The sequence below is a fragment of the Lagopus muta genome, chromosome Z (assembly GCF_023343835.1).
Source record: "Lagopus muta isolate bLagMut1 chromosome Z, bLagMut1 primary, whole genome shotgun sequence".
Taxonomy (NCBI): Eukaryota; Metazoa; Chordata; class Aves; order Galliformes; family Phasianidae; genus Lagopus; species Lagopus muta.
In genome coordinates, this window is record NC_064472.1 from 9,503,736 (window position 1) to 9,528,648 (window position 24,913).

Below are 24,913 nucleotides of genomic sequence, written 5' to 3' on the forward strand. Positions count from 1 at the left end.
GCCTTTCTCCCAAGGACATCCAACCCAAATAGCTACGGGAAGAACGTGGGGCCTGGTGAGGTGGTGGGCAGGAGGGAGGGAAGGAAAGGGCAGGATGCTGCTGCTCCCATCTGCATGCTTCAGCTCCACGAGAGAAGCAGCCAGCTGTGGTGACAATCCGAATGGGAGAGTGCACAGCAGAGCCTTCTCCCCCAGCATGCCAGGTTTCCTCTTCTTGGACCAGCATGCCCCTTCCACCACATGCTCTTTGGAATTTTAAATGAGCAAGCACAGCCATGTTTGTTCCACCACCAGCAGCATGTCATGATTCTGAAGTCATCAAGCTTTGAACAAATATGAACTCTTATCCCCAAAACACTCAGAAGAACAGCAGCCAAATGATTAGCTCAAAGGCCATTAGGGAAGGCCAGTAAAGACTAGACACATGAATGAAAGAAAATAAGAGCATCTCCAGCCCTTGGAAAACTTATCTTGACTCTAAATTCTTTGGTGTAGTAGACAGTCTCCCTTGGCAGAGCAGTCAGTATAAGGCCAGTCCTCTGTCCTTGGCATCACTGCATTGACAATCACATACTTGCAGTTTCATTACTGCAAGTAATAAATTCAGGTGACGTGAGTTGAAGCTACATCCTTGTACCTCTATAAGAGGAGTCAGGGAATGAGGCTGCAGTATTTCTGGAGAGTAGACTGAGACATGAGTAGGCATCATGATTTGTCAGAAGCTCTCAAGGGAGCTTCAGCTTTTAACCCAGGCTCAAATCAATTAAAATATGTGCCTAAAACAAAGTCCTAATTTATACTCTGCAATGGGGACTACCACTGTCCAGTTATTTTCTGGTGAGATGTATGAGTTTTTACAGAGCTGCAGCTCTGTTCTCTCTGCTCTGCCCCAGCCTCCCAAGCCACGAGCCTCCTGTTCCAGCAGATTCAAAGAGCTGCCACAACCTTGCAGGCAAGGGGCTGAGGAAAGGATACACAACAGGCATGGGAAGGTTTGGCAGCATGATGGCACCTGCTGAAAGAGGAACTAGTCCAAGAGGTGGGAGAGAACAAAGCCCAGGGGCCCGGGTTGCAGCAGTGGGAGCGCTGCAGGCCAGCATCACAGCATTAGTGACCTTAAGGGCTTCTGCCAACACAAACACATCCAGGCAGCAAGCTCCTGACTGGGTTATATGGTTACAACAAGACATATGGGGGCTCTAGACTTGGAGGCTAGTAACACATTATCTAACATCATGTTAAATAAAAATTCACTGGTTAGTTGCTACTTCCATCCCTTCCTTTCTTTCCAAACAAAAGCACTCTCATTCCCTGGCATTACCCCAAAATACCTGAAAACTTTTTGGCCACCAAGGAGTCACAGTATATAGTCAATAACCTATCTAAAGGATGATGAAACTGCTTAAGCCTATCTAATTGTGAGCTGTAATGTTTCTCTGCAGCTTCCAGCCACATGCTACTGCCCCTTTCCCTGCACCAGCACTGCTGCGCATACAACCAAGTTGCAGTGACCCAGTCAAGGCAGTTTTGTCAGATACAAACCAGTCTCTGCTTTTGTCAGGTGAAATTAAGCAGGACAGGACCACAGAGGTGGAGAAATACAAAGCTGAAATGAAAGAGCAGAGGCAGTAGGACAGAAGCTGGCCAAGCAACGAAAGTCCAAAATTAGAGCAACGTAAGCCTCCCTGGAATTCCCTCTGACACCTGAGCAAGCACTACCACCCAGGTTGGGCAAGAAACAAAACTAAACCTGTCCTGAAAGGATGTTTTCCACAGCTACTGGGCACTTGGGACATGACAATAAGAACTCAAACAATCACTGAGATGGCTAGACACTTTCCCCAGAGCCTTCCAGAACAGAGTTGAGGAAGAAACAGAAGTTACACAGGCAGATTTTCTCAGACTGAGCAAAGAACTCAAGCAGGAGCAGTTAGAATGCATGAGTCAAAAAACTAAGCAGGGACCAGAACAAAAACTGAAGGAAGGACCTCAGACAGGCAGTCCTCAGCTCCTTCCAAAGAGGAGAGACATGAAAAGCATTTCATAGCACCACAGTGGTATAGGGCAGTAAGGAATCCCAGCTCCTATCAACAGTGCAGGGAGAGTTTAGCTGGAATCCAGCCAGGCACCATGGTCACCATCTTCCACCTCTGCCCATACAGATATACATCTGATAGAACAAACTCAAAAGTGGGTTTGAGACAGCTCACTTGCAGCTCAAAGCCACGAGCAGAAAAGCAAGATCAAGAGGGTGACAAGCACCCAGTACTGAATCACACGTCATCCTCCACAATGCCTAGGGTGCCATCAAGGTGACAGAAACTTCCTCTAGCACATACATGGATATCAGTGGGCTAGGCCACCATGCAGGAGTTGCCACCTGCTCACAAATCTCAAGCAGCTGTTCTCAGCTCTCACCAAGGTCAATCCTGCAGTTAGCTTCGTGAGACTCTCCTTTCCTCCTAACAAAATCCAACACAGGGGTGACTCAAATGCTCTGTCACTACATCCTGCTAGCAACTAACTGTTCCCAATCTACCAAGCATGTGCTCAGGAGGAGACCAAGAGCCCCAGCTGCTACACCCCTGAATATGTAGGCAAAGCACGCAAAGGCCATAAGTGGAATTTCCCAGTCGTGGACACAATTTACCCTTCCATAATATTCCCAAAAAACTAGGCCTGCTTCCAAGACAGCCCAGTCTGCTCTACTCTGCCCTTAGTACTGTTTAGGAACATGAGGAAAACAGGAGTGAGTATAGGGCAGGAGAGGCCTCATTAAGAGCAATGAACTAGCCTGATAGGAGGACAGGTGCAACCAAGACCCTGGGAACCATCTGCTAACATAATTACGTGCACTCTGTTTCCAGCATGAAAACTGAGCATGCAGAGAGAAGTGGTGGCTGTAGGACCCAGCTGGAGGGCAGTTATAGTAGCCTTTCCTCTCTATCCCCCCTTAGCAGACCCCTTCAAGTGAGTCAGTGTCTCTGCACAGGCAAGATGATGCTCTCCAGGCACATTGCAGACCACTGCAGCCTACAAGCTGCACAGTTGGGGCAGTTGTTGGGAATGCAGTAGCAAGACATCCTGCTGTTGTTTCTGCAGAGAAGCACCTCAGGACTCTTGCTTCTTGGCTTCCTCCTGTTGCTAACAAATGCACGAGAGTTCCAACCTCAATTGCTGAGAAGCATGCTCCCTGCAGAGCATCACGATGAACAGGGAACAGCTGGCACTGGTCCTTTTGCACAACACTGAGGCAGGGAGCTAGGGATAATCCCAAACTGCTGTCGGCAGGCACTCATTGCTGATGGCTGTTTTACCCCTCCCGGCGCTAGGGAATCAGGGAGATGAACACAGCCTTGGCCAACGAGCAAGTCAGGCTCCCCAGATCTTGGTGCTACCTGAGCTGAAGCTGGCTGAACCAGGTGCTAACGGCACAGTCCACACGCATCACCAGGGAGATCCCCAGCAGGAGGCAGATGCTGCTCACCATGAAGCCCAGAGACTCAAAGAGGAACCTGGAGGCACAACAGATGCAATAAGGTATCATGCTACCCACACTCCCAGCAGATTGTTTTTCCTGACAGTGAGGGACTGGTAGCATCTCCAATCCTAAAACCTGGATTATGTTCATTCCTTAGCAGTGGATGCTGCTTGCAGTCTGGAACCCAGGCACGCCTTTGGTTCCTTGCTGGTTTCAAGGCCATTCAGGAAGACACTCAAGTGGGACTTGGGAACCCTCAGAGGTAAAGAACACCCCACATGCTTACTATCCCAAAGGTTTGCATCTCATTTGTAGTCTGGTAGTTAGAGAGTCTTTGGCTCTCTGCCCTGAATATTCTTAGCTTGCAGGTGGGCTCTGGGCGTCCTTAAAAATCAAGATAAGGAAAAACTACAACGCTCTAGTCTGAGTCCAGCTTCTGAACCTGAAACACGAATTAGTGAAGAACAATCCTACAGCCTCTACTAGTGATATAAGATCATGGTCACTTCCAGCATTACTGGCTCTGAACTATAGCCAAGACTTCAGCAGTATGAGCTGTCACCCAGCATCAGAGTAACTCCTGGGACTTACTTTGGGGCAAAGACCTTCCAGACCATGAGGTGCCTCCTGAGGATCACAGCTGCACACACACAGGCCAGAAGCTGTTGGTGAGACCAGGAAAACAAAGTTACAAGTGACATTCTTCTGGGCAACAGGTTCATACCTGAAAGCGATACTAAACTGCAGACCTGAGAGGCCAGTACATCAGAAATAAGCATCCCAAAGAGGATTCCCTCCCATAACAAATCAGGAAAGACAAACAACTTGTGGTGTGCTGTTGGCCTTCTCAAAGCAAACAGTAAATTGCACAGATTAAGAAGAGGATTTTTGCATCTCCTTCTCCACCTCCACATTTCAACCCCAGGCCTGTCTCTGACCCATTTGAGTCCCATCTCGTGTCAAAGTGCCCCCATGGTTCTCACAGCACAGTTTTATTCTCAGTTATCCATCCCAATCTCAGACCATACCTGTGCCCCAAGGACAAAGAGGTACTTCAGCCCCAGCTGCAGCAGAGCAGTGGAGAACTTCTCTGGGGACTCCCGCAGCCTCATCTCCATCATGTGTTCGTCCACCGTCTGCAGCTCCTCCTGAGACTCCCTCTTGGACTTCTTCTTCTGTGAGCTGGGCATCTCACACACAAAGGGCCAAAGCAGGAGCAGAGGGCAGCCAACTACCTCGAGGACAAAGGCACATGAAGTTACCAGGAGCCCAGGAGATGAGGAGCAGTCAAGGCTCTGCCGTCATGCCCTGGATGTGGCAGGAAGCATATACTCCAGCTCCAGCTTGCTGGTCAGGCACAACTGCATGGAGGCTGCAAGCCACTGGCAGCTCTGCAGCCCCAGAAGGGGACAGTGAGGATGCTGCTGTTCAGTTGGTGCCGGAGCCTTCCTCACCTCGTGCTCAGCCTGCAGGCCTCCAGACAAGGCAAAGCTATGTCTGCTCAGGCTCAACGGCCCAGGAAGAAATTGATTTACCTGCAAAGAGGATATGGGAGGCAAACGTGTTGGCGCCCACCAGGACAGCAGGAACGAGGTTTGTACTGTGGTCAAGGTGAAAGCCCACAAAGGCTGCGTTCCAGTGGATGGCCGGGAAGACGGGCTGATGGCCCGTGGAATAGAAGAACTGTGAAGCAGCAAGGAGCCACGAGATGACTGCAAACCAGGGCACTGAAAAAGACTCTGAGAGAGAGAAAGATATCAGTATCAAGGAACAAGATAGTCCAAAGAAACCCACAGGGTTTTCTTTCATGTTCCCCTCCCATTCACTCTTCTCAGACAGAAACTAGTCAGGATGCCAGTAAGTGGCCAGGTGCTCCCTCTGCTGCCCACCCTGCTCCTGGACTCTGTCAGCAACAGAGCGCTTAATAGCTGCATCCACTTCTGGAAAGAAGCATTAGGGTAGGGCCCCCTTGTTCTCCCACACTGCCTCCACACTGCATGCATCTCTCTTCTATTAGAGAATTTAAGCAGCTCTAAATAAGCTAGAAGGATCCTACAAGGAGGATCTGTGTACTGCCATTCCCCAGGAGCAAAAACTGGGCTCTGCCTCTCTCACTGGAAACAGGATGAGGCTGCTGTCTCACGAGGGTAACACTCAGGTTGCATATCCAAAAGATGTTCCACTGAACCCTGACTCACCAGTGTCTCCTGCGAGGCTTCTGGCACGTGTGTGGATGTGCAGCAGCACAAAGGCCTCCAGGAAGAGGAGTAGGAAGGCAAGACTGAGCCTCTCAGTGTGCAGGAGCATCAAGAGGAAGCCCAGGAGGGTAAGTGCTATGACCAGGGCAGCCGAGTACACACTGCCTAGCCCATAGGCTGCGACTGTGGCCCTGCAGGTGCGCCGTTCCAGGCGACTCTTCTCAGACTCCTGCATCCTCTTGTAGATCTGAGGGATGACCTGGAGCAAGTCGACTTTGGAGCTGGGAATCCCCTGGTAGGGAGTGACAATGGATCCTGCAGATTCCCGTGAGTCCTTGGCAAACACTGTCATGGGATGGCACAGCAAGAGCAGCAACCCAATAGACGCTAACCCATAGACAGCCCATGGAAAGGCAATGACTGCCACTTGCACCAGCTCCTGCAGCTTGCCTAGAGAGTCCTCAGCACTGGAAGCAACAGCCCAGTAGCAGGCGATGCAAAGGACCACCAGTGGGAAACCCCAGCGCACAAAGAGCACAACGGGGTCTGAGCTGTTCAGATTGCCGTAGTGTCGCAACCAGCTCCGCACTGCATACACCAGCCCAGCCAGCAAGGCCACACATAAGAGGTAGAAGAGGTTCTTGGCCCGTGTGTTTCTCAGGCTGGCAAGAGGTGGAAGGAAAACAGAAGGCCGACACTGAGGGATTTCTTCACGGCACTGGTGGAAGAAACCAGAGAGCCGCAGGCAAACCAGAAGCACAGCCACAAGGCATAGCAGGTGCCAGCTCTCTTTTCGGTAAGAGGAAAAGCCAAGAGGCTGTTGTTTGTGGCCTTCTGGCACAGTCAGGCGACCATCCCAGTGGAGCTTTCCTATCAGCAACATCACCAATGAGGCCAACAGGAATGGGGCAACTTGGGCCTCAGCTACCACAAAGCTATCAGAGAACATAGCTCCACAGCGGAAAAGGAGAATGCCCATGGGGAAGGCCAGCCCCAGCCACACTCGCAGCCTTTGCCTCAGACCAGAGCTGGCCAAGAGTGGTTGGCTGCCCAACAAACGGGCTCTCTTGGGATGCCAGCCCCACCACTGCCAGAAAAAGCCCAGTAGAGATGCTGCAGCTGCCGAAGACAACAGCAGGAGAAGATCCAGCTCCTCCTGGATGAACACACAGGCTAGCCCATACAGAACAGCTGTCACCAGCCCCCAAAGCAGGGGATACAGGAGGCAACTACGATAGAAGGAGTCTGACAGTGTGGCCAGCTCTGAGGCCACATAGCAGAGCAAGCAGGAAGCAGCAATGAGGGTGCAGCCTGCCACCATACGCAGAGGATGAAAGCGGGCCCAGGACTGGGTGCACACAGCCCGTGCCTGCCGCAGATAGAGCTGGAAGCGGCTGATGAGGCTTCTGAGCTTGGACTCCAATTCCGGAGACACCAGCATTGCCCTCTGCACCTGGGCCAAGAGCTGAATGTGCTCCTCTACAGCGCTGGAGAAAAGCTCCTGCAGGTGCTGGAGCTGCTCTGCTGGCAGGTCCTGAGCCACCAGCGAGTAGGAGTGCAGGAAGCGGTCCACCTGCAACAGGAGAGAGGAGACAGCATCAGAAAGGAGTGCTGGAAAAGAAATTCGCTACCATCTTTCTCACACAACCCCTTTGGAGTGCAAGCAGTCTCAAACTGCCAGCCGTTCTGAGGACAACCACGTTTTAAGATGCGTCATATGGACTGGTCACTCAGATGCAGGAAAACTGTATCTCTCTGCCAAAGCAACATCCCTCTGAAATAACATATCTGTCCTGACAACAGCACTGACACCTTTAGGCACCCAGTTCTTCAACTGTTAACACTACACATTATTAAAAGTTCATATGTAGAGTCTTCAGTAACCACAAGGTAAATGTCCCCCCAGAAGTTCAAGTCATCACCAGCTATTACTCTGAACCCAGTGCCAACTTTCATCTTGTGTTGTTTTTTTTCCCTGACAACAGACATCAAATTAAACAGCTTACAGTGGATCATATCAAACTGTTCACTCTTTTTGACAGGTACATTAAGCCACTGCACTAAGGAGAGCTCCTTCTGCCTTTTACTTCATGATCACAGGAACAGAGCTAGCTATGACCCCAAAGTTGCAACAAAAGTCTTAAGAGGGCATTAACAAGTCAGGGCACCTGTGCAAGCATTCACTGCTCCACAGTGCAGATCAGCCCAATTCCAAAAATATACTGATACGTTCATATGGCTTCCAGTCACCACAGAGCACAGGAAGAACCAATCTGCCCCTGTCCTTGAATGGTAAACACATGCTCTAGCTCTCTCCCAGGCCTGCATGACCTCCTTGGAATGCCAGTGCTTCTTCAAAACCAGTGTGATCAAGCCAGAAACAGACAACTAGCTGCAAAGATTTAAGAGACAGCTCTAGATATGGCTAATTCCTCATACATGATGAATATTCTCAAGGGCTAACAGACAGTAAAGTGTACTATGATCTCTAAATGACAAAGAACACTGCTCCTGTATAAGTAGGCAGCAGGCACTGAACACTTCTGCCTTCCCATTAGCAATAACATCCTCTCCAGCTCTTCACCGATATGCAGCAATGGTGTCTAGGCCACATAGCCTTGGCTGTTTCCCGGTATCTGGGCCAAAACAGGACCAGGACCTTTGGTTTGCCTTCTTCCTTGAGAACCACAGGACTACACCAGAGCACTGACTGTGGACTTCAGGAGTTAATGTAAGGCTTGCAACGTGCTTCTAGCAATACAGGATCCCTCAGAGGCAGCCAGGCTCTCAGCTGAGACACATGCCTTGTAATATGTGTGACAAAATGTGTTCTGCAAAGTGCCAAGTGGTTCACACACAATCCCCACGTCTTCCATATGAGCTCATGTCCTAGCACACGGCCTGTCCCACTCCTTGGGCTTTTTTTAATAGCTGTAACGGCATATGCCATAAAATATAGGCTCATTCATGTTTTGTCATTCAGTTGTTGAGGTTCTGCATTCTCTTGCACTTAGTGTAAACTGTTTCTTCTCTGTTCCAATTTATTCTCAATTACTACAAGGTGTTTCTTTCATTTTGTACTTCATTCACTACCATTTTCCTCCTGCCACTGATCTAGGACAGTGTTATAGCTAGCCCTGTTTCTTCTCCAAAACTGAAGAAACATTAAAACACCTGCATGTACTCCTCAATCTCTATTAAGGAAACTTGCCTCTAGTCATCTTCAGCCTCAAGGAAACAACTTTCCCATCAGCTTCTCCAAGTAACCAAACCCACCTGTAACCACCTTATCCTAAAGCAGGTAACACTTCCAGGCCAGTATTTTTCTACAGCACAGCACTCATTCCCAGGTACTAAACAAGTGCTTCCCATTAATACTTGGAATATGATTCTGTCTTTTACTGGAACAAACACTGCAAGCAGGTAACTCACAAAGTTCTCTATGAAGATAACACCACATCACTACCTCACCTACACCAAGCAGAACAGGTATGTGCCTAAGAAAACTTCCTTTCTCTCCTCTAGTTTAGCAGTGAGGCCTGCCATAAACGCAGTGCTATCAACCCAGCATGTGAACAACTGCCAAAGCACCTGGCTGAAAGCAGCTCCCAAGGAGCTGAATGCAGTGAATTCCCAACATGACCAAGAACTAGGATCACACAGCTAACCCCTGGCACTACCACAGGACCGCCAGCAAGTCTTTCCCTGCCGTACCTGCTTGGCATTGATGTGATAAACCAAGAGCTGCTGCAAAGCTTCAGACCCAGTGTCACCATCCCCGGAGAACAGCTCGGCCATCACTTCCCCGATGTTACTGTAGGGAATGGGCACACCCAGCAGCAGGGCCACAGTGGGCACCAAGTTCACCTGGGGAATGGCCTCAGGTTCCTGAAGGAGAGGAATCGGACATTTGTGAAGGACACAGCACAACACAGACTTTCAGCTGGGAGAGGGAATGATGGCAAAGCACCTGTTGAGCAGATACTGGGAAAGACAAGGGTTAAAACACAGGGGGAAGCTCAATCCTGCCGAAGGAAGATGACAGAAGATGCCTGCAGGTCCCTGGGTCTGGCTCACTGTCTAACAGCTCATCTGACCCTACACAAAGACTCCTCGCAGTTGGAGTTGAATACCAGCCCTCCCCATACAGGTCATGGCTCTGCCTCCAAAGCTGAAGGTACATGTCATTCCTGCAGACCTTTTCAGAAGGCCTGTGGGAAGCTGCCTGCCCTGTCATGTATGTCTGCTGCAAACTAAGTGGTAAAGATGTACTGCAGAAGTGAAATAGTTCAACAGAATCTGTTTTCACTCCTCTTGCAATCACATTTTTCTCAAACGAACTTGTCTTACTAAATATACCAAATTGTGTTTGATGCAATCTGATATTAATTAAATCCAGGTATTTTTAACTCCAGTTATTTGCATTATTTGTCAGGTTTTCCACCCTTCTCTGAGGAAAAGTGATAGACTCCCTGTCCCTCTCAATCTAAACGATCCCAATTGAGCTGTTATTCTCTACACCCCACAGTTTGCCCCAGATGCCACCTCAGGCAGTAGCAAGTAAGGATCTGCTTCTTACCTCGGGAGGGTCGGTGCCGAACAGAGGTGTTTTACTGTACACAAACAGTGCAGCATTCACTTCCCTCTGGCTGTCACCACCATGGTCTCCAGTCTCTGTCATGCCATGGTCTCCAGCCACCAGAAGGAGAGTGTCATTCCCCAAGTGATCCACCAAGGACCTGTCACCACATATAAGGAAAGTCATCAACCCCAGGAGCACAGGTGGGAGAGGACATATCCATCCCTTCCAAGCTTGATCATGTGAGAGAGCTGAAGCTCACCAAAGGACCTAAGCAAAACTAGGTGCTGACACAGAGCTGTACCAACTAAACCAGGGACTGCAACAACAGACGCTTCAAAAATGAACTAAAAAGTCAGAGTGCTGAAATAGGGTGGATTAAGGTTGTTTAAATCTCCCGTGAGTGTCCCTCAAGGCCTTTGGGTATCTCTAAAAATAATGCAATTCAAAAGGAATGTTCCCAGTTTCAGGCTAATCCCATGAGGGTCTTATCTACTGCATCACACTGCGTGAGCAAACTTGTACTTCTGAGGAAAAAAGATCTGGGATTTGTCTCTGAAGGATGCAGTAAGTACAAGACAATGCATCTCCACTCTCACATGCAGAAAGGCAAATTAATTCCTCCTTGTAGCAGCAAAAATGAAATCAATCCTGATAATCGACAGCCATAGCATTTTAGCTTCAGGCGCGGCTGTGTAAGCAGAATTTCTGGATTCCGTTCTGCCCAAACACACAACTCATATGCAGTAAATTCACACAGCCTGTACAGTAAATTCAGCATTCCCTCGCCAAGCTTCTCCAAATGTTTCTCAAACATTAACTAGGTCTCAGTGATGATCTCTATTTTTAACATGCAGAAAGTGAGGTTTCACCACTTGATGGTTTGGTTGAGAAGTAAGGATCCAAGATCTGAAGACAGCTTCAGCTCAGAAATCAAACCCTGTTCTTTGCCACTCCCTCACAAACATCTACACAGATGAGACTGTCCAATAGCTGGGGTCTCAGCTGCTACTGGTCATATGCATTCTCCATGGTAACAGGATTTCTGTGTCCATAAATCCCCTGGTAAGACCCCCTAGTTTGGCTGAAAGCAGGAACCAGTTGGCCATCCCCTACCACTGCAATCATCACCTCAGCATCTCATTCATCTGGGTAAGCTTCTTGGCCATTTCAGGATGGTCAGGTCCATGTTTGTGCCCACAGTGGTCCACACCAAGGAAGTGAGCAATCAGCAAGTCCCACTCACCACTGTTCACTGCAAAACAAGAAAACTCCTATCACACAGTAGCCTAGGATTCAGAATGTGCTCTACTCCCAGATCCCTCTGTCAGAGCTGTCTGGCTGCTTTGGAAACTACTGCTTTTTCCCCTCTTTCCAAACAAAGGGGATGCTCAGGAAAAGGAAAATCCAGAAATCCAGTTCTTCCCTGAAGATATTTCAGGTTAGACTCATCCATGTGCCTCTCTGCATCCCATGTGGAACATGGGCCCAGCATACCAATGCTGTCCCCAGCGAGGGACATACCCCTCCCCTCTGCTCCAGGGTCTCAGTACATGAAAATCAACACATTTGCAGTTAAATGACAAACTAAATGACAATTTAAAAGACAATACCCATCATTAGGGGAACTTCCTCACCTTCACCTTAAAAGACCACTGCAACTTTGACTTATCTACATTTATATACAGACAAAGCAAAGAACATTTCCCCTAACCTAAGTCTCAGAAAGGAGTCTGAAATCACATAACATTCACAAATCAATCTCATGCTTCAACTTCTCCTTGAGACTGGGAGCAGCAATGTGCTCTCACCTTCCACAGGGTAGCAGGACCTCTGAGTTTGTCCTAAAGCACCGCCAGGCAGAGAAATAAAGAAAGAGGAAACAGCTGCTCCTCTCGGCTGTGTATTTCTAGGACAGACAGTCAAAACTGCAGCCCAGTCCTATCAATCAGCCCTACCTCCCAAATGGAGAAAAAGTATTTAGAGAAACAGTTTATCAGTCCTCAAAGCTGGCTTATCTGAGGAAATCCAGCTACAGCACTCTAATCCCTGGGCAGCAGACATGAATGGGTGCCACTGCCCAATGCTATCATGGAAAAATTCTTCAGTCCTACCCCAATCTTGCAGTAGGAACCCTGCATAACATAAGAGTTAGATCAGCCTTCAGGGAAGAACTGCTTACCAGTTGGATAAAGATACTGCAAGATCCCGTTGTCCACAGTGTGAAGATCCTTCACATTGAAAGAAGGGAAAAAATAAGAGCGGAAGAACTTCTTTGGGAAGAGTCCTTCCCAAGTATCATCACCCATGAAGACCACTCTTCTTCCTGAGGCAGAAAGAAATGAATTAGTGAGAGCAGGAAGCCCATTTGAGTCAAGCTATTACACACACTAGTACAAGTCTGGGAAGATCCAGGTCAGCACTGGCTCCTCTGAAACCCATAATAAAAGAGACTGAGACTTTAAGTCACCATCTGGTTGCAAGTGAGTTTGAATCAAGGGAGAGGTCTACCCCCTTTCTAAGCCTCCAAGTGCCCACAGCTCCCAGTACAGCACAACCTCATTGCTTATCATTAACCTCTGCCATATCACCTTAGTAGAAAGATGCATAGACTAAACAGGCCAGAAAGTAGACAGTCGTCCATTTGTATGACTGTAGTACTGAGCAGACAGAGCAGCACCAAGGGCTGCACAATCCAACTGTAAGACACAAGGCAATAGATGGCTACTGACAGCAGATGATCAAAAGCTGAGCACTAGGCTCCAACTTGAAACATAACTGTGGGGCTTTTATACGTAGAAAAGGCAAGAGCATGGATGCTTACCACTGCCCACACTTTGCCTGCCCTTGCCATATCTGCAACCAGCCACACCTCTGTGTTTTCAGAGCGTCTCCAGCCTGGCAGCAAAAACCACCTCCCCCATAGCTAATGCTGTGGCACAAGGTCTACCAGTGCTTTTGCACTCTGATGACTGGCTGCATTTGCCTGCCTTGCTTGCACGGGAAGCTGACAAGCCAGAAACATTGCCTCATTCCAAGCAAAAGCACAATTGGCATTTGTGGCACTTGAGCCCTTAAAAAAATCTTTCTAAGTAACACAAGACAGCATCATACCATCCTCTCTCTGCTCCATCATCCCATCCTAACAAGAAACTCTTTACTGCCTCACTATGCATATTTAGGTAACATCAAACTATACATAAAATGTGGTAACAGATGCAAGCAATTGCACTACCTGTGTGAGGTTCTCATACCATGCGTGGCCCTAGCTCCGCCCTCATCAGGTGTCTCACCTAACTGCCAACTGACTTGCAGTGCCCTTGGCTTGTCAGAGCCACTCCTGGCAGTGACCTTGCGACAGCCACCACTAGTACAGCCACTTTCACGTGTTTCTCACCATCTTTGAATAAATCCTAAGCCAGATCCCAGCTTAGGATAGAGAAGATAGAACAAGATAGAGAAACCCCAACTGCATAACAGCTTCAGCCAAGTCTGGGGTAGGGTGAAAGAATTAACTGACAGGCAGGAGGTGTGCTAAACAGTTCCCTTGACACAGAGAAAAGAATAAAGGTCCCTCGTGAGCACTAACAGGTGCCTTCTACATGCCCTTCCATGACTGGACACCACACGTACCATTCTGCACCAGCTGTGCCAGCAGGTTGTCCTCCTGGATCGCATAGGTAGCAAAGTTACTGCCCACATCAATGAAAGTGGGCAGTGACCCAGTGGTGAGGCCCTTGATGCGCTGCATGGTGGCAGTGGGGGGATCAGCTACGAAGCGGTAGAGGCGGGCATGGTGGGGTTGAGAGGTTGCCAGGTGGTGCAGAAAACTCAGCTTATTCTCATAGGGCAATGGGTTGACCTTGGCTGGGTTAAACAAGGCAAATTCAAAACGGAGTGCATCGATGATAACAAGCACGATCTTGGGAAAGCGCTGGGGCAACCAACAGGAGCCTGGGGGAAGGCTCTGCTTGTCCCACGGTGGTGGTGCAAGTGGGTCTGAGCAGGAACTGCTGTTGGCAAGCTCAATACGGGTGAGCAGGAAGCCACTCATGAAGAGCCCAATACCACAGAAGAAGAGAAAGCAGACCCAGGCCAGGAAAAGCAGCACTGGCCACCGCTGCATCCTATGGGGAAAGACAGATAAGCTCAGTCCCCACAGCTCTACCTGAGCCAGGTGACGCACCCCTGCCAGTACCCATCCCTGGTCAGTGCTCTGCACACCAGCACTTCTGTCCCCAGCTCTCCTCATAGCCACCAGCCACTGCCCCATGCCCCACACCAGCCAGTACCACACCTGGTACCACCTCCCCTGCAGAGTAACCCCTTGTACCCTCCTGCCCTGCTGCAGCTGATCCCCTCCCATTTTCAGCTCCCCTTGCACTTTTCAGCCACTCTACCAACACCCCCTGGCACCACAGAGTAACCCAATCCCCAGCCAGCCCCTCACACCTAAGCCTCTACCTTACCCCCCAGCACTTCTCTAGCACCCTGACTGTCCTCCTACCCGACACCACACAGCCACTTTCATAACCCCCAGCCTGCTGCCTAAACCCCAACACCTCACACACACCCCAAACCCACACCGTGCCATCCTCACACCCCCCAAACCTCTCCTGTACCCCAGACCAAGCACCGCTCCCTCTGCCATTGCCCAGTACTCTGGCTCCTCCCGCACTCCAACATTCTTCTCCGTTCCTCCCATTCCCCTCCCGACCACCCCTCTGCATCTCGACCTCCCTCACAGCTCCCCCATCCCTCACCATCCACCATCCCTCACCCACCGCGACCCCTTCCGTCTCCTCATGGTCCTGTCGCTACCATGCACTACCCTAGCACTCCCGCCCGGACACTCTTCCGCCGCCACGACCTCCCCCGTGCGGCTCCAGCTGTTCTCAGCCCCCCTCATTCCCCCTCCCCACATCCCTCCCAGCCCCATCGCACGCCACTCGACTCACCTGCGGCCGCCGCGGCCCGGCCTGAGCCGCCCCGGAAGCGCCGGCGGCCCGAGAACGCCGACGTGCGGCGGCGGCGGATGTGACAGCGCCCCCTGGCGGCCGTGTGAAATTCCGCCGGGCTGAGTCCTCCGAACGCCTTTCACGAGACCTGAGCACGTCCCAACTCCTCCAGAGCGGGATCCATTAATTAAGTATTGATTAAGGACGTGAAACTATTAGGAAGTGCCCAAAGGAGGGCTGCGAAGGCCGTGAGAGGCGGCTGAAGGCCCTGGGTGTGCTGGGCCCAGAGCAGAGGAGCGGAAGGCAGCGCTGAGCTCTGCTCTGTGTGACAGCGACAGGGCCGAGGGAACGGCATGGAGCTGTGCCAGGGGAGGGCCGGGGGGTGGGGAAAGGCTCTGCACCAGAGGGCGGTGGGCACGGAACAGCCTGCCCAGGGCAGCGGGCACGGCCCTCCAGCAGCTCAGCTGGAGCTCAAGGGGTGTTAGGACACTGCAGTCACGCATTGGGTGAAGCCATCAGTTGGATTTTGTGATCCTTATGAATGCCTCACAACCCAAGATATTCCATGATTCTATGGTAACATACCGCAGGGAACACTCCAACCTCTGCCCCTGCATCCCCAGTCCGCTTCTGCACCTGATGGAGGAGGTTCAGCATTTATCCTCTGATCCACAGACCACTCTGATCCCTCAGCTGGTATATGCCAAATTCCAGAGCTGCCCTCCCTCCCCCTGCATACTGACACCCGCACCAGTTTCTAGCATGCTCCTGTACCCACTCCTGAGTGGCACCAGCAACAGCTTGAGCTACTGCATGCAACCGCTGGCACAAGGCCTTATGAAATTCCAGTTACTGGTGGCCCTTGGCTCCAGGCTCTTCTTCCAGATTGTCACAGGCTCAGTGCCTCTCAGGTCAGTTTCACTTCATGTTGCACCCCTCCATGTTGGGACATGGCCCTGAGTACCAGAAGGATGTTCTGCGGCAATGGTACTATTTATTACATGATCAGATTCAGATACAAAATAAGGGCCAAGGGAAGAAGAAGAATGTCTGGCTGGGGAAGATGGCGGAACAGGGCTCCCCACAGCCTCACAGGCCCTGGACAAGTATCCCCTTTCTGGTGGGTGCTGTCCCATCAGCGTGTCCAGTGTCTGTTCAGCCCCACTAGCTGGAGGTCACCTGCTCTGCCTTAAGCATCTCTGTGCTGGGGGGCTGAGGATCCCCATGGGCTGGAGGTAGCTCATCCCGAGTCTTCACAGCTTGTGTCTTGGTCAGTGTGGTGTAGATGCCCAATGCCTGCAGGAAATGAGAAAGCCATCAGGGAGGAGATGAGACACACCGGATGATATAGGAACAAAGATGGTCATTTGTCCCTAGAGAGGGCCCTGTGGGACAGCAGGAAGAGTACTTGCATCAGGTCTATGTCAGAAGACAGGGTGTACATAGGGCTGGGACAGAGCATGCCCCACAAGTAGACAGGGCCCCAGCTTTTCTAAAAGGGCTCTGCTCAAGGCCTTGATGTTATCATGCCACATCACCATTTTAAGACAGCTATACGGAGAACAGGTAGCACACAGCAATGCCTTCAGGAACCAAGCCAAATCCCTGTCTACATTCAGTTCCATGCCAGCAGAGAGATGGTCAGGAAAGAGGCAAATTTACGTATCAAGCAGACAGAGAGAAGTCAGCACTTGCCTAGTATTTTCACCAGCTTGTTCTGCCCTCTCTTCTACAGCTGCAAACCAGCACAGGCCCATTTTGCAACTAGGGACTGCCACAACCGGGACTGTCTGGTTCCCACAGGATGCTGCAAAGCAGCTGCTCCAGCCCACACCTTCTATTCCAGACCCACATGCTGGGACAATTTCCTCATCTCCACATCTCCTCTTACTCAGCACAAACACCCATCCACCAGGGCAAACTGAGCTGTCACCTTCACTATCCCCCAACAAACAGGATCCCATTGCTGACACTGACCTGTGCTACCATGTGGGTGACATCACCAGTGTTGGTTGGGAGCAGGACCGTGTTGGAATCTTTGGCAAGCTTGGAGAAGGCGCTCACATACTGCTCAGCCACAGAGAGAGAGGCTGCTGCACTGCCATGCTGGGGAGAGACAGATCAGGCTCATCAGGAAAGATGCCGAGTCATGTACCACCAAGAGCTCAACCCAGCCTGTCCTATACGGCAGCACATTACAGCAGCAAAACTCCTCACTGCTGCACAAGTTGCCAACAGACATCAGGGAGGGATGGAGGGAGCATGCAGGAGGGAGGGAGCCATGTGCCACCCCCACTTAAGTTTCACCTTTCTCAATGCTAGCGCCAAAGCTCTGGCTTCCCCCAGGAGCCACGGCTTACCTGCTGTGCAAGAGCAGCTGCCAGAAGCTGAATGGCCTCAGCCTTGGCCTTAGCTCTGACCAACATGGCATTGGCCTCTCCTGCAATGAAGCACAACAGAATGCACATCAGAACTGAGACAAAGCACTTGCAAGAACTACAGCAAAGAAAATTTCATTCATGCAAAGCCCCCTTTTAGATAACAATAACCCAGTGTTGTTCTACAACAACCTTCCTGCTTCCCCAGGCTGTGGAGGGGCCTCTAAGGCCTAGCAGAGAGAATGAGCAGCTGAGGAAGCTTGGCCCACAGCAATGCAGTCTGCTCTCAAGGAGAATCACCCCTCAGTACAGAGCAGTGCAGATCCCCCCCAGGCCCTAGTATTCAAGACATATTCCAATCCAATCCAAGGCACTACCAGCAGCTTTGTTGATTTGTTCGGCTTTCTCAGCTTCTGACGCCAAGATCTGGGCTTGCTTCTGCCCCTCAGCCACATTGATAGCAGACTCCCGCGTCCCCTCTGATTCCAGCACTGTTGCCCGCTTCCGTCGCTCTGCCTCCACCTGCAAAGACAGGAGCTGAGGCTGAATCTGGCAGGCAGCCCCACACCACACTGCCATTCGCTCACTGCTCAGCTCCCAGTGGGACGGGGGAGAGAATCACAGAAAAAGGACGAAGTATAACTTCTTTATAAAGATAAAAGCTATTTAGTAAGACAGCGAAGGGAGAGAGAAGTAACACTAATGATAATTATATACACACGCACAGTTTTACAAAATGAGAGATTCACAAAGCAATCGCTTACCTCCCACTGACTGATGCCCAGGCAATCCCCTAGCTACCTCCCCAAAGTTTTTTTAGTTTTTTCACCTATCATAGGGTATCAAACATTGCTTTGACCAGTTTAGGTCAGCTATCCCTGTACTGCATTCTCCCAGCACCCCGCTGGGAAGGGCAGTATGAGAAGCTGACCAATAAATGGTCAGCTGACCTTGGTTCTGTACAGTGTTGCTGAGCAACTAAATCACTGGTGTGTTATCAACATTGCTTTTTTCTTCTAGAGCCAAATTACAGCACCATGCCAGGCATCGCAGAGGAAATGAACTGTGTCCTACATAAAAGCAGGACAACAGGTCAGCAGCCCACCTGCCGCAATGCTCTGACGGAACCCCACCCACAGGGAGAGGACAGCAAAGACACATTCCTAACATTCCACTTGGACAAGCATGGCTGATCACAGGGTAAGAAGATGGCTGCAAAACGTTAAGAGATCCCCAGTGTGGGCTGGTTCTCCTTCTTGGGATTTTAAAGGGAGCCAGCAGAGCTTGTGTGTACCAGGCAGGGACCTCCACTGCAGGAATAAGGATCAGATTTATTCAGTAGCTGTGCATTTGCAGCCAAAGTGCCAAAAGGCTTCCTCCCCTGCAGGACGGCCCGGTGCTGTAAGCCCTGGATGGAGAACAGTGGTGCTGAATGGAAAGGGTGGCTTATGTCTCATTCCACACTGTTCACCCAGAGAGCCAAACCTGCATCTGCATAGATTCCTTCACACGTGGGGGCACGTGAATGTCCTTAATCTCATAACGTAGACACCGGATACCCCAGCAGTCTGAGGCTTGGTTGATGGCATCCACTATGTTGGCATTGAGGGACTCACGTTCCTGGAAGGTACAGATGAAACAGTAGAGAAAAAAGAAGAGAATACAGAGATCAGAAGGGACGCAGACACGCCCCCTGGCCAACATTTTCTGGCCAACATTAGCCAGAAAAGCCCTACTTCAGGAGTCAAAGGCAGGGCTAGATGTTCCCACTATCTCTTAAGGTCACATTCTCCCAGTGAGGGCAGTGACTAAAATCAAAATTGCTGATACACTGCTGTACATCGGTGTATAACTGGATACAAAGATCTCTCCCAGGAATGCAAACAGTTCCTCAGACCACCAAAAAAAAAAAAAAAAAAAAAAAAAAAAAAGCAGCATGGGGGTTACAGCCCACTTGAACATGGTCAGCATGACACTCATCTTGGGCTTGAGCAAAATGTTGATGATTTGAGAGAAACAGAGCTGCACCATCCAGGTCAGGGCACAGGGCACAAAAATAACTGACGCAAGACACATCTCCAAGGATCCACAAACAGGCTGAGAGAAACAGAAGCCAGAAGCTCTCTAAATAAAATGCATTTTGGTATTAAATGTATCAGCCTGGATGCACAGAACCTGCAGGGTTTCGAGAAGCTGTCAGATACTGGCAGCTCCAGTATCCACCTCCCCAACTCACCCGGAAGACTCTATCAAGGGAAAGTTTGCCAAGTTCAGATCTCATCGTGGTCTGGGCCAATTGGGTCACAGCATACTCGGGATCCTCCACCCCGTAGCTTGCCTGGGAAACAGAAGCAAAAGATACAAAGTCTGTGGTAATGCTGAAAGGGACCTCAGGAGAGGCAGAGTGGGTAAACCTAGCGCTAAGATAAAAGATCTGCTGCAGACATGCTTGCTGAGCTCCTCTTCCCAGAGAGCAGCCCCAGGGAAAGGGTACTTTGCCCACCCACCCGCATAGCACATAAAGGATGGAGCACGTGTTTCAGAGTAAGGTGAGATAGGAGAGGCCAGTAAATTGTGCATGAGGGGCTGCCATGGTGGCCAGCATGCTGAGGCTGCACAGAACCCACTGGGCACAGCCAGAGCTGCAGGCTGCCTCACGCCTTCAGGTTGAAACTGAGCCTCAGCATAGCAGGGATGGTACCTTGTAGGGATCCATGACACGCAGGTAGAGCACTCCATCAATCTGCAGGGTGACATTATCTGCCAGGAGAGAACGACACATTCTGTTTATCAAAGCAAATGCATGGCACCTCCTCTGAGAGAATTAGCAGAGCTGTGAAAAATGGTCCTGCTTTAGCATGGCAGGTGTTGGCCCTTGGAGGCAGTGAAATTGCTTTTGATAAATTCTTTGCAATACCAGGCAGTGTTATTAGGAACACCAATGATCATAGATAGGAAGAAGTTAACCCATCTGATGGTGACATAGCTTCTGACTACAGAACACCCATTCTCAGGGAGGGGCCTTCATCCAGGAAATGCTCTCGCTGTGGAGGCCAGTCCTTGAATGAGCCAGGGAGAGGTCCACTCCTTATGGCCATGTGGAAAGCAAAGGTGAACTGCTTGCACTCATGCTTCCTGGGCCAGTGCTTCACCAGGTGCTCAATCATCAGTTCAGGTCATGACATAACAGTTTCCTAACAGCTGGATTAGCAGAAATACAGATCCTTGTGCAAAAAGGGCTCCTCCATCCTCTACCAAGTGCCTTATTTTTACAAAAGAAATCTCAGGCCTTGATATCAAGATGTTTCATGCTATAGTGATGCTAACAGATAAAAGTTTAAATGAGAAATAAACAGGATACTTAACACTAGAATTTTAACAAACGTGCCCACCAACCTGACCTGAAATCTCTGTATGACACAAAAACATGGGAGGATCTTCCTAGTTGAAAATGGAAAAACATATACATTCTGAAAAACTGATCCCTTTCTGTGATGAACAGATCAAGGCAGTAGTGGAGCAGCCCAGACAGACTGACAGGGTTCTCCTGGTCACACTGCCATGGGTATGGGCAAGCCTGGATCCCCAGGACAGGGCCGAGTGCAGGAGCCTGTGACATTTCTGACCACACTGCTCCTCACTCACCCTGCACACAAGGGAAGGAACAGGAGACAGAAGCCCTTCTTACCTAGGGTGACAGCTGACTGCTCTGGGACATTGATGACGATTTCTTTGAGACTCTGCACATAACGTATCCGATCCAGCAGAGGGATGAGGAAATTCAAACCCTGCGACAAAGGTGCGATTGGACAGCTGAGCCCTGAAGCCAGGCAAGGGTTTTCCCACCCAGACAGCTCAGAACAGAGGGAAGTACAAACGAACCCCAAACACGACGTGCTCCCATTGCTGCCAATAAGTTTACTTCACACACGAGGGAGCTTAAATTACCTAATGCCATAACACCCCTCTACAGGAAATTTGTCTACAGGCAGTTTTAAAAGGATCGCAGTCGGTAAGAACAAGCACAGGCACTCGGACCATCCCCTCAATCCGCGCACAACACACGTGCTCGCTACCGCTCTAGGAACCTGCGGAATCCAGGAGGGGAGAAAAGCGGCTCCTTACAGGCTCGAGGATGCGGTGGAACTTGCCCATCCTCTCCACCACCCAGGCCTCCTGCTGCGGCACGAACAGCACGCCGATATTGACGGGTAGCCCGGAGTTCAGCCGCTGCGGGGCCGGGGCCAACCACGCCGGGCGCTTCAGCACTGGTGCGCGCTGCGGAAAGGAAAGGCACGGAATGGGGCCGGCGCTCCGCACGCCTCTCATCCCCCGCCGGGCTGCCGGCCTCCATCCGCCCCGCGCGGCGAGAGGACCGGGCTGCGATCCGGGGCTCCCCGCGGCCGCACACGGAGCTCGCGCCGGCCGAAGTCGCCGCCCCGCTTCCCTCGGACCCCAACCCGCTGCAGGACACTCCGAATCCCGAACCCCGCGGTCCCCGCACCCGCAGCAGCCCAGGCCCGGCTCGCCGCGCCGCCTGCGCCAGCATCGCGCCGCTCCCCGCCCGCCGCCCCGGAATGCTCTCCGCGCCGCCCCGCCCCTTCCGGGAGAGCCGCCCGTTTCCTCCTCCCGGCCCGGCCCGACCCGGCCGCCTCGCCCCATGGTTCCGCGGTGCCCGAGGTCGGAGGTCCGGGTTGCGTTTCCAAACGTTTATTAAATAGAAACCAACACAGAAGTACCGCTACTGCGCTCCGGGCGGGGCCCCAGCACGGAGTGCCGCGGGGCGAACCCCCGGCACTGGGGTGCCGCAGGGAGAGGCCAGCGGGGTTCTGGGGCGAAGGGCAGGGGCAGCTCCTCACCTGGCCCTCACGGGCCCCCTGGGAAGGGGAGGTTCCACCCGGCCCCTGAAGGGCCACAGCCCCCGCTCCGTGTCATTCCGGCCGGTGGCTGGCGCCCTGCGCGGAGCCGCGCCCCGATACGCACGCACGGTGATGTTTCAGCCACGTGGAGTTGATGCCCCCTCTCGGCCAACCCTCCAGGCTCGTCCTTCGCCCCTGCCCTCACCCCCATCACCCCGGCTGCCCCCTGCCAGGAACCATATCTCCAACACCTCCGCACCCCTATGACAATAAATACTAATAAATACAAACTTCTGAACTTTCTGCTCCCAACCCAGGGCCGGGTGCAGGTTGGGAGGAGCCATCCCCCTCAGCTCCAGCCACACCTCCCAGCTTGCAAAAGTCCTGGGCACAGCCCCAGAGTGCTCCCCAGCCCCTGCCCCTCCTCATAAATCCCCTTTGGTGATGCCAGCTCTGTCCCAGGGCACAGCTGTGACATCAGTGCTGCTCAGGAGGATGGGTGCGTAGGGTTGGGGACACTTCCAGGTGGCTGCGCTTGGTCTCTCTTTTACTCAATGATCCCCAAAGCACTGGGCTGGGCACTGCTCGGTGGCCCTGAGCAAGGGAGAAGGTCAGGGCCAGGGTGAGTAGCGAGGGTTTCTTGGCATCTCCGTGAAGGATTTCAGTTCATATGGGATCCCCGAGTCGACCTCAATCGACTTGCGTGAGAAAAGCAGCCGGATGTTGTTGTGAAGGTAGATCTTCCCAGACTTGGAGCTGTGAAATCTGAGAGAAGGATGAAGGAATTTTAGACGTGCACACAAGGGCCAGGACAGCCTAACTGACAGCAGGGGACACAGCTCCCTTCCCTTCTGTGGCCCCTGATCAAGGTAGCCACATTCCGGTTGCCTTTGGAGGGATAAAACCCACTGCCCTTGGGCAGAACAGCAGCTTCCACCTCCTTGCAGCCCATCAGTGCAAACAGAGGCTGGTCCCTGCTCCTCCTCACAGCTGCAGGGTCAGGCTGCCGTGTTCCCAGACCACCAGGTCTATAGATTTGGAGAAGGAAACATAGGGAAAAGGGGTCTGGGAGCCCAGGGTGCTCGTGGGCAGGTCCCCATCCCACCCAGTATCCCTACCTCAGGTGCATCAGGTAGCAGAGGACCCTGCGGGGTGGGTCGGTGCCTGGTGGCTCACTGCAGGACACAGTGGCCCCCTTCTCTTTCCCCACAGGCACCAGGAAAATGCGGTGGCGTAGGAAGGTCATGTGATTGGCAGGCATGTCCTGGAAGTCGTATGTCACCAAGAACATCTTCACCACAGTCTTGTTGGGGTTAAATAAGGTCTGCGGGTAGAGGATGGATGGGTAGTGGTCAGACAAGGTAGGTACTGCTGGGGCATCTGGCCCCATGTCAGTCCCAGGGGGTTTTGCATGAGGCTCAGCTCTTGCCCAGTCCATAAAATCTATAAAATCCAGCAAGTGTTGCTCAGAGACCCAGCCAACACAAGTAAGTCATGTCCACCCAACTCTACTCTTGTGCTCCCATCCCATTGTCACTGCACATATACAGTCTCCTGCTGGGGACCCCACTAGCCTTGACCTTCCCCAAATCTCCTGTCCCTGTGTCTCACAGCCAGCACCCTGGGGGGTCCCATGCTTCCTCCACCATGCTTTTTTGTGTGCGTGCAAACTCTTGATAGAAACAGAAAAATTTGATGCCCCATTTTTGGAAGCATTCAAGGCCAGGCTGGATGAAACTTTGGGAAGCCTACTCTGGTGGGAGATGTCCCTGCCCCACAGCAGTGGTTTGGAACTAGATGATCCCTTCCCAAGGAAGACATTCTACGACTGTGTGATAATGCAGCATGTCCACTTCGAGAAGCCACAGGAGCCCACTCACCACTTGGATGGTTCCAGCTTTAGGAACACTGTAACCCTTCTTTCCCAAGGCTTCCAAGTCAATCACTCCCTGGGGCAAAAGAAACAGCATGTGTGAGGAGAAACGTATTGTCCAGATGGGACCTGGCAGTGCCGAGATCCCATTTCTTCTTGGCTTTGCAGGTTAAATGGTAGTATCCTCAGATGTCTAGTTGCTTGAGCCGTGCTTTCCAGAGACGCGCAGCCCCCCGATTAGAGAACATGCAGCGTCTGGACACAGCCCCCAGTCACCTCCCCCACAGTCCCAGCCCACCCGTGTACCAGGAAAGGCGAGGGTGCGCTGTGCTCAGAGATGTCGAAGTAGGTGACGTCCACGGGCAGGGTGACATGCTGCGGGCAGTAGGAGCCGCTGGCACCGATCTCTGCGGTGAACCCCTCGATGCGCCCCGATGGTGCAAAGCGCCCTTTCAGGATGGACTCCTGAGAAAGGAGGAAAGCATTACAGACCTTCCAGCACTGTGTAAGGTAAACAATCTGCACTGCAGGCTGGCGTCTGCGGATCCCTGTGTGCCTAAATCACCCTTCTGACACAGAGGACGTGC

General features: G+C 51.6%; 3 protein-coding genes and 1 long non-coding RNA gene across 10 annotated transcripts in view; 1 reads left to right on the forward strand and 3 right to left on the reverse strand.

The window, feature by feature from the left end:
- Positions 1 to 266: 266 nt before the first annotated feature.
- PIGO (phosphatidylinositol glycan anchor biosynthesis class O) lies at positions 267 to 15,316 on the reverse strand. 2 transcript variants are annotated; one of them, XM_048931405.1, is made up of 11 exons: positions 15,217 to 15,316; positions 13,892 to 14,385; positions 12,441 to 12,584; positions 11,390 to 11,513; positions 10,259 to 10,418; positions 9,394 to 9,567; positions 5,680 to 7,252; positions 5,017 to 5,220; positions 4,510 to 4,712; positions 4,073 to 4,143; positions 267 to 3,515 (listed from the first exon to the last, which is right to left on the reverse strand). In XM_048931405.1, the coding sequence occupies exons 2-11, from the start codon at positions 14,382 to 14,384 to the stop codon at positions 3,395 to 3,397; spliced, it is 3,267 nt and encodes a 1,088-aa protein (XP_048787362.1). In that variant the 5' UTR covers position 14,385; positions 15,217 to 15,316; the 3' UTR covers positions 267 to 3,394. The 2 variants fall into 2 exon arrangements, with proteins under 2 accessions (XP_048787362.1, XP_048787363.1); XM_048931406.1 differs by lacking the exons at positions 267 to 3,515; positions 4,073 to 4,143 and having other exon boundaries at positions 4,558 to 4,716.
- LOC125686877 (uncharacterized) lies at positions 3,441 to 9,384 on the forward strand. The gene is made up of 3 exons (XR_007373926.1): positions 3,441 to 3,540; positions 3,639 to 3,743; positions 9,205 to 9,384. It is a non-coding gene; the product is annotated as an uncharacterized LOC125686877 (long non-coding RNA).
- Positions 15,317 to 16,188: 872 nt separating the features above from the next.
- On the reverse strand, positions 16,189 to 22,196 carry STOML2 (stomatin like 2). Its single transcript, XM_048931973.1, has 10 exons — positions 22,099 to 22,196; positions 21,720 to 21,872; positions 21,283 to 21,382; positions 20,296 to 20,354; positions 19,831 to 19,932; positions 19,080 to 19,214; positions 17,972 to 18,116; positions 17,577 to 17,656; positions 17,194 to 17,322; positions 16,189 to 16,512 (listed from the first exon to the last, which is right to left on the reverse strand). The coding sequence occupies exons 1-10, from the start codon at positions 22,141 to 22,143 to the stop codon at positions 16,381 to 16,383; spliced, it is 1,080 nt and encodes a 359-aa protein (XP_048787930.1). The 5' UTR covers positions 22,144 to 22,196; the 3' UTR covers positions 16,189 to 16,380.
- A 100-nt stretch (positions 22,197 to 22,296) lies between these two features.
- Positions 22,297 to 24,913, reverse strand: part of ATOSB (atos homolog B) — a 34,309-nt gene continuing 31,692 nt past the window's right edge. For all 6 annotated transcript variants that reach the window (XM_048931544.1, XM_048931538.1, XM_048931539.1 and 3 more), the window contains 4 exons: positions 24,633 to 24,791; positions 24,334 to 24,402; positions 23,572 to 23,777; positions 22,297 to 23,218 (listed from right to left, as the gene is read on the reverse strand). In XM_048931544.1, coding sequence (XP_048787501.1) covers positions 23,065 to 23,218; positions 23,572 to 23,777; positions 24,334 to 24,402; positions 24,633 to 24,791 — 588 coding nt within the window. In that variant the 3' untranslated portion in view covers positions 22,297 to 23,064. The remainder of the gene's footprint in view (positions 23,219 to 23,571; positions 23,778 to 24,333; positions 24,403 to 24,632; positions 24,792 to 24,913) is intronic.

What these genes read in the sequence shown, in the direction of transcription:
- PIGO (XM_048931405.1), bottom strand. Translation starts at nt 14,384, where the DNA reads ATGCAGCGGTGGCCAGTGCTGCTTTTCCTGGCCTGGGTCTGCTTTCTC. An exon ending in TCGGCACCGACCCTCCCGAG is followed by an intron (nt 9,568 to 10,258) that starts GTAAGAAGCAGA and finishes CCTCTCCTTCAG; the next exon opens with GAACCTGAGGCCATTCCCCA. An exon ending in TCTTTGTCCTTGGGGCACAG is followed by an intron (nt 4,144 to 4,509) that starts GTATGGTCTGAG and finishes TCTCACCAACAG; the next exon opens with CTTCTGGCCTGTGTGTGTGC.
- STOML2 (XM_048931973.1), bottom strand. Translation starts at nt 22,143, where the DNA reads ATGCTGGCGCAGGCGGCGCGGCGAGCCGGGCCTGGGCTGCTGCGG. An exon ending in TCCACCGCATCCTCGAGCCT is followed by an intron (nt 21,383 to 21,719) that starts GTAAGGAGCCGC and finishes CCTTTGTCGCAG; the next exon opens with GGTTTGAATTTCCTCATCCC. An exon ending in AGGAATCTATGCAGATGCAG is followed by an intron (nt 18,117 to 19,079) that starts GTTTGGCTCTCT and finishes CTGTCTTTGCAG; the next exon opens with GTGGAGGCAGAGCGACGGAA.